The 15,549-nt window shown below is 45.2% G+C and overlaps 1 protein-coding gene across 1 annotated transcript in view; it reads right to left on the reverse strand.

Annotated features, from left to right (window-relative positions):
• The window catches only part of LOC139381891 (WDFY family member 4), a 158,879-nt gene extending 152,277 nt beyond the window's left edge, over positions 1-6,602 (reverse strand). The window contains exons 1-5 of the mRNA XM_071125743.1: positions 6,357-6,602; positions 3,047-3,385; positions 1,977-2,088; positions 1,012-1,223; positions 47-175 (exon numbers count right to left, since the gene is read on the reverse strand). Coding sequence (XP_070981844.1) covers positions 47-175; positions 1,012-1,223; positions 1,977-2,088; positions 3,047-3,385; positions 6,357-6,371 — 807 coding nt within the window. The 5' untranslated portion in view covers positions 6,372-6,602. The remainder of the gene's footprint in view (positions 1-46; positions 176-1,011; positions 1,224-1,976; positions 2,089-3,046; positions 3,386-6,356) is intronic.
• Positions 6,603-15,549: the final 8,947 nt, after the last annotated feature.

Genomic DNA, 15,549 nt, shown 5'->3' on the forward strand with positions numbered 1-15,549 from the left:
CCTCTCCAACCTTGAGGATACCGCTGAAATAGACTAGAGAACTCACCTGTATGAGCAGTTCTTGAAAGGTCTCCTCGACTGCTGCTCTCTCCTTCCGGGACGGTAGACACACTAGCAGGTAGAGACACTTCACCAGGGCCGCCGGCAGACCTGGCTTTACTACAGACATCAATTCCTAAAAATAATGAAGAACACACAACAATTTGACTTTACTGACCAAATCACCTCCCAGAGAAAGAGAACACAATATAACCTGGCTTTATTGAATAGAGCAATTCCTAAAGAGAGAAAAAACACACATAAAATAAAAAAGAAGGAACTCTTAGCAAAGTCCAGACCTGAATCCAATCGAGAATCTGTGGAAAGAACTGAAAACTGCTGTTCACAAATGCTCTCCATCCAACCTCACTGAGCTCGAGCTGTTTTGCAAGGAGGAATGGGAACAAATTTCAGTCTCTCGATGTGCAAAACTGATAGAGACATACCCCAAGCGACTTACAGCTGTAATCGCAGCAAAAGGTGGCGCTACAAAGTATTAACTTAAGGGGGCTGAATAATTTTGCACGCCCAATTTTTCAGTTTTTGATTTGTTAAAAAAGTTTGAAATATCCAATAAATGTCGTTCCACTTCATGATTGTGTCCCACTTGTTGTTGATTCTTCACAAAAAATACAGTTTTAAATCTTTATGTTTGAAGCCTGAAATGTGGCAAAAGGTCGCAAAGTTCAAGGGGGCCGAATTCTTTCGCAAGGCACTGTATGCCACCAAGGAGATGTCTGTCTGTGAGGGGCTTGCCAAGACATATGCACTGGAACAACTCTGATTTATTAACACACACTGAATCATCATTTAACTAAACAACACTGGGAGTTTCCAGATGTTTCACTTCCAGTTACCTGGGACTTCAGGCTACAGTACACAGGTTAAACTATAATGTGGTAAACCACAGTCAGTCTGTTAAAGGATCAGGGTAGCCATGCTTTAGATTCAAACATGTTTAACTTCACTCACAGTAGAGTTTGTAGCAGTCAGGAAAGACAGAGTCTTCAACAGAAGCCATCCTGCATTGTCTGTCTGTGTTGTCTGGCTGTGTGACTCTCCCCTGTCTGTCTCCTCTGTCCTGTCTGTCTCCCTGCTGTCTATCTCACTGTTGTCTATATCGTCTGTGTTGTCCGTCTCGTCTCTTCTCTGGAAGAACTGCTGCACCTCGTAGCGAGCCTCCTCTAGGAGAGGAGACACAACAAGGGTTAGAATCACAGATACACCCAAGGCGTAGAAACACATACAAATCTGTCCAGGAACAACCCCTTAACACCTGACCTTAGACACTGAAGCTTATCAAAGGGCAAGGTGGAGAAGCTACTACCATATTTCTTACACTGTATGTAGCCATTCCTTTCAGATCTACTTGAAGTGCCTAGTGGATAGGAAAAGAAACCCATCAGAGTTCTCAGAGAGCCTGTTCTAACGCAGAGGTTAAAAATAATAATAGTATTTTTACCATCCACTGAAACTACTTTCACTTTCTAGTCTCAAACACCAAGGTCTGCATGAGGTATATTTCGGTTTTGTTATTCATTTTGACTGAGTTTTTAAACCACACTGTATTGTTGACTTTCTAAAGAGTTGCTCTAGTACATTTACTGTACTGTGCTGGTATGTAAACCCTAAACTATTAAACCAATAACTTCAAGACACTATGTTATCTGTATAGAGGTTCTGGTACAGCAGAGAAACACACAACAGAGAAACATGAAAACATAGTTTGGAATTAAAAACAGAAGTATCCACTTCTCTAAAGAAGTCAGGTAGTACTAACATGCAAGCATGCTCACACACAAACAGTCACGCTCGCACACACTTCCTTCTAATAACCTGCAGTAACCCAGTAAAGTTTATCAGAGAAATATGACTGAGCAGAACACAGAGGGAAGTCATGCCATAACCATAATAAAGGCATGATGACCATAAAATACCTGCAGGTTTTTCTGCCAGTATGGCATGGATGTTGGAAACCACAGTGTCTGCAGTCAGAGCAGCTAGACTCCTCAGATCCAGCTCCTCTGTTCCACCACCACTTTCACATACCTACAGTAGAAAGAGAGGGAGAGAGGGAAGGGAGAGAGAGAGAGGGAGGGAGAGATGGTTACTGTAGTTAGGTTTGGCTAGCATTGAGTGTTGCTAGTTTACTTTCCAGGGAATAGTCTTACGGCAGTAAATGTATTGATACAGATAAAAACCTGAGCCAAGGCATACTGGAATAGTGGATGCAATTAATTAGTATTTAGCAGAAGCACAGATGCAGGTTTCGTTTCTCTTTTTATACACTGCAGAATCAGACACACCAAATAACAACTACACCAATACCAGACATACAATACCAACTACACAAATACACAACACCAGATGTATAGTGTCTGCATTGAAACCTGTAAGAAGATATGGGTGATGCGTTTGAATGGGCCCCTATATACTGGTGAAATCCCATTGCGCAGATCATGGAGCCTGTGTTTGCATACACACACCAGTCACACATGAAAACTCCCTCCTTTAGTTCAAGGGAAAGACTCAGAGACTGCTTACTGTGGCTATGGTTATCACCATGGTTCTGACCAGATCAATGGGCACGCGCGCACACACGTGCGCACACACTCGCTCGCGCGCACACACTCGCTCGCGCGCACAGATCAGTGCAGGAATTCAGCCAAAGGACAGTACTTTCTATGATGATTGTCATTGTCATTAACTTGCTATTATGGGAGGAAATCGTAGGATAAATCCTATCAGTTTGTCTATAAGCATAGTCAAAGGGTCTCTGATTGGGTTATAGTAAAGAAGTGACTTTATCATTAGAGTCAACCAACATGATCTGATAATGGCCATTTCCTATAGTTAGAGAGAAAGATAGCAAGGGGATACCTAGCCTGCTCCCACATCTGTTTGTGACATATAGCCAACTCCTGTGGCTGTTTGGCATGACAATAACCACAGAAGTTGGCAAGATCGCACAAACACATATGGGACCAGAGACACCACAGTACTGTACCTGTATGTAGAGAGGCAGGACTCGGCGCAAGTGTTCCTCTTTTTGGTCGAGGGGGAGGGGTGTGTCTATCTCGCTCTGGCCCATGGTTTCCATTTTGGTATGTGTGTGGTCAGGGGAGAGGTGTGTGTGTTTCTGGCCAGAGGTGTTCATACTATCCTTGTGTGTGTGTGTCTCCATCTGTTGGAGCATCTCTCGGAGGACCAGTAGGGGATGGGGCTGGGGTCCTCCACCTCTCTCTCCCCCCCCTCCCTCCTTCAGATCCAGGGGGGCAGCTAGCTCCCCTGAAGCGCTCAGCTCCCCTGTCTCCTTGTTGATCCTCTCCACGTCAGCCATCTGCTCCTGACAGACAAACAGAGAGGAGAGACAGAGAGTGAAATAGAGAAAGAGAGAGACGGAGGGTGGGGGGTGGTTCAGAGTGTTTGGGATAGTCAACCTAAGTTTGCAAAATTCCAGAATATTCCCTAAATCCCCAGTTTTTCCAGAATTCCCGGTTGGTAATGTATCCATGATTTTGTTACTTCTAGGTTAGACTACTGCAATGCTCTACTTTCCGGCTACCCGGATAAATCAATAAATAAACTTCAGTTAGTGCTAAATACGGCTGCTAGAATCCTGAATAGAACCCCAAAATGTTATCATATTACTCCAGTGCTAGCCTCCCTACACTGGCTTCCTGTCAAGGAAAGGGCTGATTTAAAGGTTTTACTGCTAACCTACAAAGCATTACATGGGCTTGCACCTACCTATCTCTCTGATTTGGTCCTGCCGTACATACCTACACGTACGCTACGATCACAAGACGCAGACCTCCTAATTGTCCCGAGAATTTCTAAGCAAACAGCTGGAGGCAGGGCTTTATCCTATAGAGCTCCATTTTTATGGAATGGTCTGCCTACCCATGTGAGAGTTGCAAACTCGGTCTCAACCTTTAAGTCTTTACTGAAGACTCATCTCTTCAGTGGGTCATATGATTGAGTGTAGTCTGGCCCAGGAGTGTGAAGGTGAACGGAAAGGCTCTGGAGCAATGAACCGCCCTAGCCGTCTCTGCCTGTCCGGTTACCCTCTTTCCACTGGGATTCTCTGCCTCTAACCCTATTACAGGGGCTGAGTCACTGGCTTACTGGTGCTCTTTCATGCCGTCCCTAGGAGGGGTGCGTCACTTGAGTGGGTTGAGTCACTGACGTGATCTTCCTGTCTGGTTTGGCGCCCCCCCTTGGGTTGTGCCCTGGCGGAGTTCTTTGTGGGATATACTCAGCCTTGTCTCAGGATGGTAAGTTGGTGGTTGAAGATATCCCTCTAGTGGTGTGGGGGTTGTGCTTTGGCAAAGTGGGTGGTGTTATATCCTTCCTGTTTGGCCCTGTCTGGGGGTATCATCAGATGGGGCCACAGTGTCTCCTGACCCCTCCTGTCTCAGCCTCCAGTATTTATGCTGCAGTAGTTTATGTGTCAGGGGGCTAGGGTCCGTTTGTTATATCTGGAGTACTTCTCCTGTCTTATCTGGTGTCCTGTGTGAATTTAATTATGTTCTCTCTAATTCTCTCTTTCTTTCTCGGAGGACCTGAGCCCAGGACCATGCCTCAGGACTACCTGGCATGATGACTCCTTGCTTTCCCCAGTCCACCTGGCCATGCTGCTGCTCCAGTTTCAACTGTTCAGCCTGTGAAAATTATTATTTGACCATGCTGGTCATTTATGAACCTTTGAACATCTTGGCCATGTTCTGTTATAATCTCCACCTGGCACAGCCAGAAGAGGACTGGCCACCCCACATAGCCTGGTTCCTCTCTAGGTTTCTTCCTAGGTTTTGGCCTTTCTAGGGAGTTTTTCCTAGCCACCGTGCTTCTACCCCTGCATTGCTTGCTGTTTGGGGTTTTAGGCTTGGGTTTGGGGTTTTAGGCTGATATCAGCTGATGTACGAAGGGCTATATAAATACATTTGATTATAATCAGTGTTGGACCCTATCGGTTTGCAGAATGGCAGTGACATAGAAGCACACTTAAAATCAGACTACACTTCTCCTATTGTCTTCAGTCCCTCTATAAACAGCTCGCCTAGGGAAATAAAGAGAGAAAGCTAGACTACTGATAGACCCCGTCTGTCCACAATTTTTATCAACCTCTAAGCAGTCAACAGCGTGAGAGTGAGAAGGGTGAGCATGACAACACCTATAGGTCCCAACTAGTGTTGCAAAATTATAGAAACTTTCCCATGTTTGTCAGAAAAACAGGTTGGAGGATTCCCAGAATCAGGAGCAAATAAGCATGAAGGGAATCATGGAGGGAGATATGTTTCTGGAATTTCACAACCCTGGTTCCTACAATAAACGCAGACCTCTGAGTTTTCTCAATTGTCTTTTTCTGAGATAATCACCATGTGACTCACAATAAAGACGAACTGGAACACACCAGAGGAACTAAGTGTGCCTAATGAACTCCTTGAGGGTGTGATTTGAAAGTGCACTATAAAGAGATATGAACGGTAAGGGGTTAGAATGAAATGCAACACAAACGTACATCTGGGAGCCAGCTAACTGTTCAAATCATTTGGTTCAATTCATTAAGAGATTAGCTCACCTTTTGGATCACCGGCACTTTAATTTCTGAAGAATGTTGAGATTTATGACATCACTGACTAATCCTTCTACATCTCGTACTAGTCTCCCACGCAGCGGTGAGGGAACACACGCACACGCTCTCCCTATCAGCTGTTCACAGTCACATTAAGATGTAATTGTTGTCTTGTGATGTAACACTGGGCTTGCTGCAGGGAAGGAAATCTGCTTCTGTTTGCTCATGCTGGTTGTCCCGTGTGTTTGTGTGTGTGTGTGGGGGAGGGGGGGGGGGGGGGGGGTGATGTGTTTAGGAACTACGGTGATCAAGCGAACACACACACATTCACACAGGGCCTTTTGTGCTGCCCATTATCCCTGCTATATTGGTACACACAGAAACAGATTTAAACATAACTGAGTAATGAGAATGAGCTTCACATGAAGTTGATCTGTGAAAACCATGTAAGGGGACCAAGCGCTGTTCTTTCTCTCTAGCCCTCTCTCTCTCTCTTTCCCTTTGCTAAGCTCTTCCTCATACCATGACAGAACTGGTTCGTTCCAGTACAGCAAAGCAGTATTGAGTGGAGGAGCAATATGTCTGTTCACGAGAACATAAACCTGTTCTCCCAAACACACACAAAAAAAATAACTTTGCTATAATACAACCTCACTGTAATAAAATCTCATCCTGGCACAAAGACAGCCTGACAAGTCTAGTCTCAGAGCAGGCCCATAGTATATACTGTAACTGTACCTACCTGTGTGAGAGTCATCTATGAGTCCACTGACAGCCAGGGGGATCGGAGTTGTTAAATCCAAACAAGGGTTCTCTCTCTCTTTCCCTTTCCCTCTCTCTGTTCCCATGTCAGGGCATGCAGGCTTTGACCATTAGGGACATGACTACTCTAGCCCTTCAGTACAGTGTGTGTATGTGTGAGTCCTCAAACCTCTCACTAATCTGTGTCTCCTCCACTACAGCAGTCCCTTCAGTAATCTGCAGAGAGAGAGCAAGAGTGGTCTGATCTGAACTTTGCTCCGTCTTACATCAGCAGGGCCAGGTCATGTGCTTCATTTCCTACGAGCCGAAAGCAGAAGTGAAGAACCCTGTTGTTCTGGTAACTATGGCGGAACCCTCCCAGCTCTCGCCACTCCACATTTTGACTGCAAAAGAGACCTGTTTGGCTTTTTATAGACCTGTCATGTTACTTGTGGTGATGAGGACTAATGAAAGCAGGACAAACATGTTGCCAAACATCAACAAAATATGTTTTTCTATGATTAGCACTTCCCTACCAGTAGCGATGTGTGCATAAAAGCACCGGAGAAGCCAAGCCAGAAAAAAAGCCATATTACAACCTGTGTTGTGATAATTGCGTAACATATCATACTAAATGGAGTGTCTCGGATTTACGTACAGAATAATACTAAATGCTATGAGATCAGGTTGCAGCCAGCCAGCAGCGCGCAGTCAAAATCTAATAAAATGCTTGCTAACATGTTTAACTTCTTGATGAAATTAGTATGTTTGTAACAAATCAATTGTTTTACACTATTATATTCTATCCAAACAAGATTAATAAACATGCAATCACTATTGAGTGAATGAACAAAGTAGTTTTGGAACTAACGTCGAAGTCAAGGTGTTAAAATCAAGATTCATAGTGTAATGGTCAGTGCTTGACTTCGGCTGGAGCTGTCCAGAGCGCAATACTAGCACTTCAAATTTTGGGGGTGAATTGCGTACCGGCTCCTCTATTAAACAAAGTAGCCTATCGCCAGACTAGATTCCCACACCGAGGCAAAAAAAGGTTGATCAAAGTAGAATGAAGGCGGGATCTGCAATGAATAGCAATGGACAGTGGGCATTCATTTCCTGATTCCGCTTTGTTCAAGTTTATTTGCCGCTAGTCTGTGAATCTGTGAATGACAGTAGGCTGTTTGAGATCACACAGATTGAAAATCTGTCAGTGTAACGTAGGGAGTCAGAAAGCAAGAGCAATTAGTGAGTTTAATTATGAAGAACATTGAATGATACAAAACAAGAAAGCGTCTAAACATGAAAACATAAACAATATTGCCTGGTGGGTGATAACAACAGAGTGCTATGTAAAGGGGAAGTAATCACGAAGGTGATGAAGTCCAGGTGTACCTAATGAGGCACAGGTGTGCATAATGGATGGGGTGCGAGGACCAGTGGTTAGTAGACCGGCGACGTAGAGCGCCGGAGAGGAAGTGGACGTGACAGGAGGAGCGGGAGTGGATGCGCGGCACAAGCCGCAGGACCACGCTGACCAGGAGGACGGCACAGAAGGACGAGGAGCTGGCTGGTCCGGACGGCAAAGGACGGCGAAGGTGGAAGTCTCGGATTATGTTGGGATCTAGATTGTCTGGACCATGAACCTCCCAGTCCACCAGGTACTGGAGCCGACCCCACGATGTTTGGAGTTCAGAAGGGACTTGACAGCATAGGCAGGACTACACTCGCTGCCCAGTGGAAGTGGATGGGTGTTGTGGGGGACGGCATCAACAAGGGGACCAGGAACCACCGGCCTGAGGAGGGAAACGTGAAAAAATTGTGAGATCCGATAGTCTTTGGGAAGCTCTAATCGGTAATTGACCCTCAAGAGGACTTTGAATGGCCCCACAAACTGGGGACTTAGCTTTAGCAGGGCAGGCAGAGCAGGAGGTTCCTGGTGGAGAGCCAGATGTGATCACCAAAATGTTAAACTGGTGCCTCACTGCGGTGGCGGTCCGCCCACTCCTTCTTGCACCGGATGGTGCATTGGAGCCTCAAGTGGGCAGCTTCCCAAACCTCTCCTGCGCGCCGGCACCACTCATCCACCGCAGGGGCTTCGGTCTGGCACTGGGTCCACGGAGCCAGGGCCGGCTAGTACCCCAACACGCACTGGGAGGGAGACAACGAGGTGGAGGAGTGACGAAGTGAGTTCTGGGCGTATTCCGCCCAGGGAAGAAATTGGGCCCACTCCCTCTGACGGTCCTGACAGTGACTCTTCAGCAACCTCCCCAGCTCCTGGTTGGTCCACTACACCTGCCCATTGGACTGAGGCCTGTACTGATATATGAGGATGACCATGACCCCCATCAAGGCTCTCCATACACATGACGTGAATTGGGGATCACAGTCGAAGACGAGATCCTCGGGAAGGCCATAGTGTGGGAAGACCTACTGAAACAGTGCCTCAGCGACCTGGAGGGGCAGTAGGGAGACCAGAGAGAGGGATATAACGACAGCATTTGAAGAATCTGTCGACATCAATAACAGTGATGAAACCATCAAACAGGGGAAGATCAGTGACAAAATGTATCGACAGATGGATCCAAGTCTGCACAGGCACAGGGAGGGGAAGGAGTTTCCCTGCTGGTGCGTTCCAGGGAAACCTGGTTTGGGCACATACGGAGCAGGAGTTGACATTGTAGGAGGCGTACTGTGCCAAGGTGGGCAACCAGTACTTAATGGAGATGGATTGAGTGGTGCAGGTGATGCCTGGGTGTCCAGCGGCAAGGGATGTATACGCCCAGGTCAAAAGCCGATCCCTTACCTCTGTGGGAATGTAGGTGAGCTCCGGAGGAGAGGTAGCCGGTGGCAGTTCCCTCTCCACAACCTGGCAGATGTCCACGTCTATGTCCCAGAGCATGGGGGCAATGATTCGGGAGGGCAATATGATGGGACCACTCAGGACAAGAACCTCTCCTGAATCGTGACGTTGGGACATGGCATCGGCTTTGATGTACTTTGAACCTGGGCAGAATGCCAAGGGCAAGTTGAATCTAGTAAAGAAAAGGGCCCACCTTGTCTGGCGCGACTTCAACCGTCTCGCTGTCCGTATGTACTCCAAGATCCGATGGTTGATGAGGATGAGAAACGGGTCCGTGGCGCCCTCCAGCCAGTGTCTCCAATCCTCTAGTGCCAACTTCACCACCAGGTGTTCCCGATCACTGACGTCATAGTACCTCTCTAGTTTTTTAGAGTAGTCTGCACATGGATACAGTCTTTGTGGATTACCTTGGCATTGTGATAGGACGGCCCCCACGCCCACTTCTGAGGTGTCCATCTCCACCACGTAGGGCCGTGTAGGGTCTGGATGTTTCAGCAACGGGTGGAGCTGAAATGCCCCTTCAGCAGGCAGAAGGCCTCATCAGCTGCAGGATTCCATGCCAACTTCCTTTGAGGAGAGAGTTGAGAGGAGAGGTGATGGAGCTGAAGTTCCTGATGAAGTGGCGGTAAAAGTTGGCAAAAGCTTTATGGTGGTTGGGACTGGCCATGACCTGATCGCATCTACCTTCCTTTCCTCCATAACTACTCACTGTGTGGGCTGATCTGATATCCCAAGAAGGAGACAGCGACCTGATGGAACTGGCACTTCTCCGCTTTCATGTACAGATGGTTCTCCAGGATGCGTCCCAGGACTACCCGGACATGGGCGATGTGCTTCTCCAAGGTGGCCAAGTAGATCAGGATATAGTCGATATACATGACCACTTGGCACCCAAGCATGTCCCAAAACACCTTGTTCACGAATGCAAGGATCACCGATGAAGCATTGGCTAAACCATAAGACATCACCAAGTACTCATATTGCCCAGACACCGTGTTGAAGGCCGTCTTCCATTCATCCCCCGCCCGGGTGTGGATCAAATTGTAGGCACTCCACAGGTCCATTTTGGTAAAAAACTAGGCACCGCGGAGCTGTTCAATGGCGGCCGGGAGGAAGTAGCGGTACTTGGTGGTGATGGCATTGTAGTCTATACACGGACGAACACCACGAAGAACAAACCAGCCATCGCAGGGGAGGCGGATGGGCGAATTAAACCCTGTAGGAGAGCCTTCTGGATGTTCTTCTTCAGAGCCTTGGTTTCAGCCACCGACAGGGGGTAGATGCAGCTGTGCGGAGACGCAGAGTTTGTTAGCAGGTCGATGGCACAGTCTCAGGGGCGATGAAGAGGGAGACAGGTGGTGCTGGTCTTGGATAAAAACTTCCGGAGATCCTGGTAAACTGTCTGGTCCTACGGCCATAGTTGGAGTACGGGCTCACCCCTGTCCCCTGGTGGATTATTGAAGACTGCTCTGAACAAAGCCATAAACCTTGCATAGGAATCCAGCTTCTCCTCTCCTCTCTCCCAAATGGCCAAAGCCCATTCCAACGCCTGCCCCGTCAACAGGGAAATAAGCATGGCAACCTTGGACCTTGGAAAAGTTTGGAACCCCCAACACTCTTCCTAGAGCTGCCGGCCGTCCAAACTGAGCAATCGGGGGAGAAGGGCCTTGGTCAGGGAGGTGACCAAGAACCCGATGAACACTCTGACACAGCTCTAGAGTTCTTCTGTGGAGATGGGAGAACCTAGGTAGCCTCATGTTTAGAGCGTTGGACTAGTTACTGAGAGGTTGAAAGATCGAATCCCCAAGCTGACAAGGTAAAAATCTGTCGTTCAGCCCCTGAAAATGGCAGTTAACCCACTGTTTCTAGATCATTAACTGACTTAGCTAGTTAAATAAAGGTAAAATAAAAAATCTCTACAGCACTCTACCAATAGGCCTTTATGGTAAAGTGGCCAGATGGAAGCAACTCCTCAGTAAAAGGCACATGACAGCCTGCTTGGAGTTTGCCAAATGGCACCTAAAGGACTCTCAGACCATGAGAGTGGTCTGATGAAACCAAGATTGAACACTTTGGCCGAAATGCCAAGCACCATGTCTGGAGGAAACCTGGCACCATCCCTACGGTGAAGCATGGTGGTGGCAGCATCATGCTGTGGGGATGTTTTTCAGCGGCAGGGACTTGGAGGCTGGTCAGGATCGAGGCAAAGATGAATGGAGCAAAGTACAGAGAGATCCTTGATGAAAACCTGCTCCAGAGCTCTCAGGATCTTAGACTGGGGTGAAGGTTCACCTTCCAACAGGACAACCACCCTAAGCACACAGCCAAGACAACGCAGGAGTGGCTTCAGGACAAGTCTCTGAATGTTCTTGAGTGTCCCAGCAAGAGCCTGGAATTAAACCTCATTGAGCATCTCTGGAAAGACCTGAAAATAGCTGTGCAGCAATGCTCCCTATCCAACCTGACAGTGATTAAAAGGATCTGCAGGAAAGAATGGGAGAAACTCTCCAAATACAGGTATGCCATGATTGCAGAGTCATACCCAAGGAGTATCGAAGCTGTAATCGCTGCCAAAGGTGCTTCAGCAAAGTACTGAGTAAAGGGTCTGATTACCTATACCTGTAAATTAAATACTTCCATTAAAAAATATATCTAAATTAGAAAAAATATATAAAAAGGGTTAAAAACATTATGGGGGTATTGTGTGTAGATTGATGTTGAAAAAAATGTACTTAATTAATTTTAGAATAAGGCTGTAACCTAACAAAATGTGGAAAAAGTCAAGGGGTCTGAATACTTTCCGAAGGCACTGTATCTATATAATTTGGCTGTGTGTATTTTTAGACATAGGCCTATTGTAAATGTGTATTATTGTACAAATATATCTAAGCTACATATTATTTGGACAGGGGTAATAAACTATCCATTGATCAGCACAGCAATTGATAAAACAGGACCATGTTTGAAACACAAGTGGTTCTGAGCTTAATTCAATATTACATACTGTAGGTAAGCTAACTAGAAAGCTAGAAATCAGGAATGCAGGCAGGCATAGTAACTTATCTATCTGAGCTACTGTGTCCAACGCACCTGTTGTTATGTTGGGCACCTACTTATCAAAAAGGGATGTTATTATGATTTTTTTTTCATGACATGTTTTGCTAAAATAAAGAAATACGGGCATGAAACTCCTTACTACAAGACAAAACAGCTCAATCAAGCCTGAATGTCTAAGTATAAAAGCAAAGCTTGCATTTATTTAATTTTAAAAAGCATGAAAAGGTAGCTTAATGCGATAATGTCTTAATGAGATAATGTGTGAAGAATCCAATTCTTTACCTTGTGTGTGGTACAAATCACATTATTGTGGAAACACCTCCTCTAATTAGTGTGTTGAGAAGGTTTGAATCCCAAGCAACTTGCCTACACATAGTTTGAAGTGCAATACCAACGTAGCTACTGTAGTAAGTCAAAGCTATGTGCTGGAAAACCTTGGTAGAGCATTGGCGGAATAGGCATTGTAGTACTCATGTGAATTTCCTTTGTTTTTCAGTTTCAGACCAATGCCTATTGTTTTTCAGCTTCAGACCAATGCCTATTCTCACTTAAAACCAGTGGAGGCTGTGTTTGATGTATTTGATACCATTCCACTGATTCTGCTCCAGCCATTACCACGAGCCCGTCCTCCCCAATTAAGGTGCCACCAACCTCCTGTTCTTAAAACATAGTTTTTTTGTTTTTAATAGGCCAAAGGCAGAGACAATAAGGAGACCCAGTTGCAGAATAAATTCAACCACATACTGTATATGTTTCATTACAAAACAGGAGAGCAACAACATCTGTCTGTTGAAGTCCACAAAACATATTGCATGTAACTAACAGTTGACAAAAATGACCTACAGCATGGTCAAGCAAGGTAATGTTTACCGCAAGTCGCAAAGAAAACAGGAGCTGCCGCGACTATTCCAGCACCATATTATTTTATTATTTTTTCATCAAGGGAGGCCAAATGCTCGCTGGCTTCCCTTGCATTCAATGCTATTGGCGGCAACAATGTCCAACTCTTTCTGACCAGACAGCATCAGAGGGGCGCTACTGAGACAGAGGGGCACTGTTTCGTTCGCTCAGATGCTTTCTCTGGTAAGATACATTCAGCCTCTTGCGAATTGAAGGACATTTATGAAACACAGAGAGACGAAAGATAAAGTATTTTGTATGTTTTTTTCTTGGTCAATTGTTTTGGGGAAGCCTGGCTTCCCTTGGCATCCATGAATACATGCCAATGTTCTCTACACATAAGAGAACTCAAGCTGAGGAAATGTGTCCATATTAATGATCATTACTTCATAAGTACTGGTCTTTTAGTCACACTAAACATGCACTCCAGGAACTATGTAAAAGTTTAGAAGTGACTGTAGTCTACGTCAAAGGCAATCACTTTGTGCAATGCTATAGTTTTTCATTCAGTTGTTGTAGCTTTCTCAAAGGGTGAGGAAGTAGTTAAAGGAGAACCGCACTTCCTGATTTGGCCGTTACAGTTACTTGTAATGTAACCTTTAGATTACCCAAACTCAGTAACGTAATCTGTTACTTTCAGATTACTTTCCCCTTAAAGGGGAATTCCGCTACTCTTCAACTTCATAGTCCTTATCTCCAGCACAATAACAGTGTCTATTTATGTGAAAACTGTGCATTTCTATGATCTGTGGTTAAAAATATTTTTTGAATTAATTTTTTTTACTTTTGATTATGTTATCACGTATAACTTTTTAACTTTATATATTTATTCTACAAAACGAAGAAATGCACCGTTTTCACATACACTCCTGTCGGAGCAGACAGTCTCCTACAGACAGTGAGTCACATGGCCATGGCTTGCTATATAAAGCAGACAGACAGGCATCGAGGCATTCAGTTACTGTTCAATTGAACGTTAGAATGGGCAAAACGAGTGACCTAAACGACTTTGAGCGCAGCATGATTGTTGGTGCCATGCGCCCCGGTTCCAGTATCTCAGAAACGGCCGGCCTTCTGAGATTTTCACACACTACAGTGTCTAGGGTTCACCGAGAACAGTGCTACAAACAAAAAACATCCAGTGAGCAGCAGTCCTGTGGGAGAAAAATAGCTCATTGATGTGAGGTTGAAGGAGAATGGCAAGAATCATGCAAGCTAACAGGCGGGCCACAAACAGGCAAAAAACGGCACAGTAAAACAGCGGTGCGCCGAATGGTATCTCGACAAGCACAACTCGTCGAGTCTTGTCATGGATGAGCTATTTCAGCAGACGACCACACCGGGTTCCACTCCTATCAGCTAAAAATGAGACGAAGCGGCTCCAGTGCGCACGCGATCACCAATACTGGACAATTGAAGAGTGTAAAAGCTTTGCCTGGTCCTATGAATACCGGTTACTGTTGAGTCAGGATTTGGCGTAAGCAGCATGAGTCCATGGCCCCATCCTTCCCAGTGTTAACGGTACAGGCTGGTGGCGGGGATGTAATGGTGCAGGGAATGTTTTCCTGGAACATATAAGGTACCGTGATACCAATTGAGAAACATTTCCATTCCCCAATGGATTCAGGCTGTTCTGGAGGTACTAGCCGGGTACTAGATGGGTGAACCTAATAAACTAGCCACTTAGTGTATGTAGACACCGGTATTGTGCTGGATATAATAAAAATTAGGTTAAAAAGTGGTGGAGTTGCACATTAAGAGACATTAGAAGAAGACACAAATACATTTTACCAATTGAACAACATCTATTGTAGGGTAAACCAATGTTAGAGTTTACATAGCTGGTCATAAATGGATGTTGCATTTTTCTTTTTGGGTTGGTTATGTAGGCCTCTTCTAACCCATTGTCTTCTACTATAGATAATAATAAAATTAGGCTATATCTTTAAATAAAAACGAAAGTCTGTCAGATTTGCAGTCATTACAATTAATTCAATACTCCTTAATCTTCCTGAATACTGCTATAGGCCTTTTCAAGACATGAGGTATAGGCCTATTGTTAACTTTTTGGTTAGTGACACTTTGATATCTTGATAATATGCAGCTGTTAAAGCCTATCAAAAGTTTGCAAGTTTAAACATGTGTCTGTTAGACCTATGAGCACAAATTAGATTGAGCAATAAGAGCCCCACTTGTGGTCTTCTTAAATTAAACTTGTTTTTGACAGTATGGACTCGAGCACAATGTACAGTATGAGGCAATTTAGCAATTAGGATTCACTATCTGTAATGGTTATGATAAATTAGGCATTGTGGCTCACTGTTGACATATAGATAAATGCGCACATTTTTTATGTATATATTTTTGTTGTTGAGTA

This window comes from Oncorhynchus clarkii, chromosome 23 (assembly GCF_045791955.1).
Source record: "Oncorhynchus clarkii lewisi isolate Uvic-CL-2024 chromosome 23, UVic_Ocla_1.0, whole genome shotgun sequence".
Taxonomy (NCBI): Eukaryota; Metazoa; Chordata; class Actinopteri; order Salmoniformes; family Salmonidae; genus Oncorhynchus; species Oncorhynchus clarkii.